Source organism: Colobus angolensis, unplaced genomic scaffold, assembly GCF_000951035.1.
Source record: "Colobus angolensis palliatus isolate OR3802 unplaced genomic scaffold, Cang.pa_1.0 Scaffold193, whole genome shotgun sequence".
Lineage (NCBI taxonomy): Eukaryota > Metazoa > Chordata > Mammalia > Primates > Cercopithecidae > Colobus > Colobus angolensis.
In genome coordinates, this window is record NW_012115077.1 from 1914195 (window position 1) to 1920776 (window position 6582).

General features: G+C 52.6%; 2 protein-coding genes across 2 annotated transcripts in view; one reads left to right on the forward strand and one right to left on the reverse strand.

Moving 5' to 3' along the window:
- Positions 1 to 463: 463 nt before the first annotated feature.
- Positions 464 to 6582, reverse strand: part of ABHD15 (abhydrolase domain containing 15) — a 7457-nt gene continuing 1338 nt past the window's right edge. The window contains exons 2-4 of the mRNA XM_011940875.1: positions 5732 to 6582; positions 1476 to 2588; positions 464 to 1168 (exon numbers count right to left, since the gene is read on the reverse strand). Coding sequence (XP_011796265.1) covers positions 2063 to 2588; positions 5732 to 6582 — 1377 coding nt within the window. The 3' untranslated portion in view covers positions 464 to 1168; positions 1476 to 2062. The remainder of the gene's footprint in view (positions 1169 to 1475; positions 2589 to 5731) is intronic.
- The window catches only part of TP53I13 (tumor protein p53 inducible protein 13), a 7495-nt gene continuing 6612 nt past the window's right edge, over positions 5700 to 6582 (forward strand). Inside the window, exon 1 of the mRNA XM_011940845.1 lies at positions 5700 to 5874. The gene's annotated coding sequence lies outside the window, so the exon portion shown is untranslated. The remainder of the gene's footprint in view (positions 5875 to 6582) is intronic.

Below are 6582 nucleotides of genomic sequence, written 5' to 3' on the forward strand. Positions count from 1 at the left end.
CAGGTGCCCACCACCATGCCCAGCTAATTTTTTGTATTTTTAGTAGAGATGGGGTTTCACTGTGTTAGCCAGGATGGTCTCGATCTCCTAACCTTGTGATCCACCCACCTCGGCCTCCCAAAGTGCTGGGATTACAGGTGTGCACCACAGCTCTCTGCCAGGAGGGAGATAATTTTTCACAACAGGATAATGTGCCTTAGATAATCGAGTGCTGTCTACATTTCAGTGCAGATTCTTGGAGTTATTTCAAAGTTTCAACTGATTTGATCTAGAAGAACAAGGCTGGGGCAAGATTATCTAAACCTGAAATCATGGCCTCAGGAATACCTTATGCCAAGTCTTGGGATGTGGGTTTTGGTATAAGCAGCTCTCTTCTTTACAATCGCTTTGCTGTTTGTGAGGTCAGAACAGGAGCCCTCTTTCTCAATGACGATTAAAATAAAACTTCAGGGTAAAGTTTTTGAATCTTAGCAACACATGGAAACATATATCCTGTTGCCAAAAAAGTTTTAATTGCCTAATCCAAACCAGAATATTTAGATCAACTTGTATACTGTATCTTATCTCTGATGTACTATCTCTGGTCCTCAGCATTATTCTTCATAAAACCAAATACCCACTTAGTTGCTAAGTGGCTAGATCTAAGAGGAAGCTTTTCTGCCTTTAAAGGGATGGCCTTTGAGTAACTGAGCAGACAAAACATTGTAATGTGAAATATTTGTAAATCACTGGTCAGCTCTAGTCAACCTCTTGGTGCTTTTGTTTCCTCTGGTCCCAGATGTGTCTCCTGGCTCTGGAAAGGGAGAGGCCAGTAGTAGCATCAGAAAAGGGAGCAACTAACCAGAAAACACCTAAGTTATGAGGTTTGTACTTTTCCTGATTTAGAGAAAGTCCACATCTCAGGAGATAAACAGCTCTGGCTGCAGCTCTCTAGAGTAATCCCCTGAAATGGTGCCAGAGGGAGCATGTAGGGTAGCCAAGATTCTGACTCCTTGAACCATGGTCTAGCAAAGCCCTCAGACCCTGCATGAGAGCGCTTCCTATTTGTAAAATACTCTTGGGATCTCTCCAGTGAGACTTGGGGGCCAGACCAGCCCCATTCCCAGCTGGGACTTGCAGAGCTCCTCTGAGAGACTGGACCTTCGCATTCCTTGAGATGGACGTTCACATTCTCTTTTTTTTGAGGCGGAGTCTCGCTCTGTCGCCCGGACTGGAGTGCAGTGGCCGGATCTCAGCTCACTGCAAGCTCCGCCTCCCGGGTTTACGCCATTCTCCTGCCTCAGCCTCCCGTGTAGCTGGGACTACAGGCGCCCGCCACCTCGCCTGGCTAGTTTTTTGTATTTTTTTAGTAGAGACGGGGTTTCACCGTGTTAGCCAGGATGGTCTCGATCTCCTGACCTCGTGATCCGCCCGTCTCGGCCTCCCAAAGTGCTGGGATTACAGGCTTGAGCCACCGCGCCCGGCCGGACGTTCACATTCTCTACCTGCTGGGCCCTCACGGAGCCAGCCCCACTGCCTCTGCCGCCCTTCTCACACACACAAGCCGGTTGCCGCAGGTGCCAGAGCATTTGGTCAAAGCAGGGCGCCACAACCACAGAGCAAATGAGGGAAGTGGGGCCGAGACACAAACATCCTGTCCTAATGACATCAAGTGGCTCCAGCTTGAGAATCGGGGTCACTGCGCTATGATATACACAAATGTCTCATCCCTCTAGTCACTGCCAGTAAGAGGGCATTTTCTCTTGTGTCCCTGGATTGAAAAAGTGCCATCCTTTGGCTTGTGATGTCAGTGACAGGAGACAGTGACTGGAACACTCCGCTGCTGACCGGATGAGTAGGGATATGCGAAGCAGAGGCCAGGCAGGAGTTCTGCTGAGGATGAAGTGAGCGCAGGCTCGCAGGGCATTCCATCTCCTTCAAGGCACCAGTTTAAGAGAGAGGGACTAAATGAGGAGCAGAGAGCCGGAGCTCCCTCTGTTCAGTCCACCCCATCTTTCCAGGGCTCTCCCTTGCCCAGCTCTGTTTTTCTTTGCAGGACTTGGGGGTTCTTGGGCCAGGTCTCTCATCTTGTGTATGATCGCTTCCAGCTAAAGATCTCCTCCAGGTTGGAAGAGGAAGAGACCTCTCGCCTCTGCAAGGCTCCCCCGCGACGACGGCTCCCAAGGAAGGAAGCTCTGTGCCTGCTCAGCCCTTTCATCCTCTCCTCCATTCGGAAGAACTCAGTCAAGGCCCGGAAGGACTCCAAGATGACCTCGTGGCTCCAGGCTGGCAAGGGCTCCTGGCGCAGGAAGCCACAGTGGCCTCCGTGGCGACTGAGCAGGAGGAAGAAGTAGGGGTTGCTGTGGAAGAGTTCAGTGGTCAGAGTGTGGTCTGGGGGTCCACACACGGGGTCGTCAGCACTGCAGATACATAGCACAGGCACGGCCGCCTCGTCCACATCCCGGAGGGGGTCGTTGCGGTCCCAGTAGGTATCCCAGCTGATGGGGAAGCTTTTGGTGTGGCAGAAGAGAGCCTCCTCAAACTCTCGAAGGGAACGGCTCCTGAACAGTCTGCTGGTGTCCACAGTGTCCTCCAGGGCTGTGGCATACCTGGTAGCGAGTTGTTGGGTGGGGAAGGTGGGAAAGAGAGGGAAGAATGAGAACATCAGGTGACAGCAGATGAGATAGACAGTCCGCAAGCCAGATCTGGCCACAGAAGCTTTCTTTGGCCATTTAGGGCTTTGAAAAAATTTCATTTCATGGCCATCATTTAAAACCAGATGAGGCTGGTTGCGGTGGCTCACACCTGTAATCCAAGCACTTTGGGAGGCCAAGGTGGGTGGATTGCTTGAGTCCAGGAGTTTGAGAACAGCCTGGGCAACATGGTGAAAACCCATCTCTAAAAAAAATACAAAAAAAAAATTAGCCTGGTATCACAGTCCTCGCCTATAGTCCCAGCTATTTGGGCGGTTGGGAGGCCAAGGTGGGAGGATTGCTTGAGTCCAGGAGTTTGAGAACAGCCTGGGCAACATGGTGAAAACCCATCTCTAAAAAAAAAAAAAAAGAAAAAAAAATTAGCCTGGTATGGTGGCTCAAGCCTATGGTCCCAGCTACTCAGGAGGCTGAGGTGGGAGGACTGCTTGAGCCTGGGAGGTCAAGGCTGCAGTGAGCTATGACTGTACCATTGCATTCCAGCCTGGGTGACACAGACCCTGTTTAAAAAAATAAACAAAATAAAATAAAATAAAATAATAAAATCAGCCAGGCACGATGGCTCACGCCTGCAATTCCAGAACTTTGGGAGGCTGAGGTGGGTGGATCACGAGGTCACGAGATCGAGACCATCCTGGCCAACATGGTGAAACCCCAGCTCTACTAAAAATACAAAAATTAGCTGGGTGTGGTGGTGCACACCTGTAGTCCCAGCTACTCGGGAGGCTGAGGCAGGAGAATCGGTGAACCCAGGAGGCAGAGGTTGCAGTGAGCCGAGATTGTGCCACTGCATTCCAGCCTGGTGACAGTGAGACTCTGTCTCAATAAATAAATAAATAAATAAAATAATAAAATTAGAAGATTTCACATAAAATGCAGGTGTCTGGCTTCTCTAGGGAAGTGGGAAGATCCAGCCACATGGGTGGGCATTTCTCAGCACAGCAATGGGTTCCTCCTCCCTCCTTCTTATGTGAAGACGGTGCCTACTAGGCCTGTTATTCACAGCATCACTGCACCTGCCTATGTGCCCTAGGGGCAACATTTGACCTCACAGCTGCTGACAGTTCTCCTCCTAACCGCAAATTCTGGCCCTCTGTGGAGAACTTGCTATGAACTGTAACCTCCTGAACTGCTCCTAGAAGAACTTGTTGGCTCAGAGTATCCAAACCAGCAGGTGACACGTCTGCTAATCATTCACATTTGACTTTAGGTTGCATTCATTGTTTCTTTGTTTTTTAAACTAACATCCTGTCCTGGTAATGTCACATGAGTGTGATGTTGATCGGGTATAACTGGGGTAGATATTCCTACAGAGTGTGCTGCCTGGCAGAGGAAGCAATTGAGTCTGTAATTTACTGGGTGGATTCCTAAATGGGGGCCTCAGAGCAACTGCTTTGGGTAACAGAGAACATCGATGCTGTTTCTAGCCCTCTGGAGAGGGTTTGGCATTCTGACAAGGAGGCCAGGATGGGCAGCTCTGTCTTTTGAGTAGCTCAATCCAGCCTCAGTTGAAATTAGATGTTCATCTCTGACCATGCACAGTGGCTCACACCTGTAATCCCAGCACTTTGGGAGGCCAAGGCAGGTGGATTCCCTGAGTCCAGACATTCAAGACCAGCCTGGGCAACATGGCACAATCACATCTTTACAAAAAATACAAAAATTAACCGGGCATGGTGGCATGTGCCTGTAGTCTTAGCTACTCAGGAAGCTGAGGTGGGGGTCTGACTCCCACATCCCAAGTCTTTCTGCTACATCACACTATTGCCATGACTTCGACCTCATTCTGCCCTCTCCTAAGAAAGCTAGAGTGCAGGCTGGGAATGTCACCTGAGCCCAGGAACTCAAGGCTGCAATGAGTGGTGATCCCGCCACTGCACTCCAGCCTGGGTGACAGAATAAGATCTTGCCTCAAAAAACAAACAAACAGTTGGGCACGGTGGCTCACACCTGTAATCCTGGCACTTTGAAAGCTGGGGCAGGCGGATCACTTGAGGTTAGGGGTTCCAGACCAGCCTGGCCAACGTCGAGAAATCCCGCCTCTACCAAAAAATATATTAAAAATTAGCTGGGCTTGGTGGTGTACGCCTGTAGTCCCCAGCTACTTGGGAGGCTAAGGCAGGAGAATAGCTTGCACCCAGAAGGTGGAGGTTACAGTGAGCCTAGATCATGTCATTACACTTCAGCCTGGGTGACAGAGTGAGACTCTGTCTCAAAATAAATAAATAAATAAATAATTTTAATAAATGCCTATATACATGTGTGTGTGTGTATGTCTGTGTGTGTATATACATATTTTTTTTTTTTTTTGAGACATGGTGTAGCTCTGTCACCCAGGCTGGAGTGTAGTGGCCTGACCAAGGCTCTCTGCAGCCTTGAACTTCTGGGCTTGGGTGATCCTCCCGTCTCCACCTCCTGAGTAGCTGGGACCACAGATGCATGCCACCACACCCAGCTAATTAAAAAAAGAAATTTTTGTAGAGACTGGTTTCCCTATGTTGCCCAAGTTAGTCTCAAACTCTTGGGCTCAAGTGATCCTCCTGCCTTGGCCTCCCAAAGTGCTGGGATTACAGGCGGGAGCCACTGCACCTGGCCTCAAATGCTACCATATTTCTGATTCCTGTCACCTCCAGGCTTAGAGACTGTGAGTAAACATTCTGGGCAGATAATCGTTTGCAGCGGTTTCCAGAGTGCTCTTTGCTGAGTTGTCAAGCTGTGGGCTAAGTGGTAAATGTCAGGTATCTCTGCTGTCGTGGGCCAGGTGCTCCAATTGCTAGGATACTGCCCGGGGTGCTGAGATGAGGCAAGGGGCTGGGGCAGGAGTCCCTGCTCTAGCACAGTAATACCGATGACCTTTAAACCCGCTTCCCCGGTTCTGTCTAGATTACAGGATTTGGAAGGCTTTGGAAGATGTGTTCAGAGAACTTTGCCCAAACTAGCCCACGCCTGTTTGTTCCAATGCTATGCATAGCTGTTTCTGTTTCTTAGCCAGCTCAGGCCCTCTATTCCTTCCATGCGGGTCTGCAGCCTCCGTTACCCACCTGCTGAGAGTGATCTTCTGGTGGAGCAGAAAGCCCCGCTCGTAGGGCCAGGGTAGGCCGGTCTCGAACCACTCGCGGCAGCGCAGCACGGGCGAGATGCAGGCGGCGCCTGTCACGTAGCTGGAGGAGCCGCACTCGCCCAGGTAGGACAGTAGCAGCGCCGAGCCCGAGCCTTCACTCACCGCGAACAGCGGCGCCGCCGGGTGTCGGAAGCGGATGTATGTGACCGCCTCCTTGAGGTCGGACGGGTCCCCGAAAGGCTGCAGCCGGGGGCTGACCAGTGGGCAGCCGTGGTGGCCGCGACGATGGAAGATGACCGGGTAGTAGCCGCGCTCCAGGGCAAGCAAGCAGAGGCCGAGCACGTTGCGGGTGAGGCGACCCCACGCATTGGGGATCACCAGAAGCACCGCAGGAAGGCCTCCGGCGCTGGTGATCCGGCGGCCCCTAACACAAGGTCCCACCACCCAGTCCAGGGCCACTAGCCCATCGTCCGCCAACTGCAGGTACTCCCGGGCCATCTCAGGCCCAGGCACCACGGGCAGGACGAAGTGGCAGAGGGTCTGCACGTGGGGCCCGGAGAGCCAAGAGCGCGGGCCGGGCTCCAGCGCCGCCGAGCGCCGCAGCGCGCGCAGCAGGCACTGGGCTAGGGCCGACGGCTTGCAGACAAGGCTGCACCCGCCCGGCAGTGGCTCGCTCCCGTCACTGAACTGGTCCGCGGGGCCTCCGCCGTCCGCCTCCTCGTCGTCCCGGTCTTGGGCCCCCGGCAGGGTCCTCTCTCCGACGGCGCGCCCCCAGGGTCCCCGGAGCCGCGGACCGAGCAGGGCGAGCACGGCCAAGATGAGCGCGAGGGC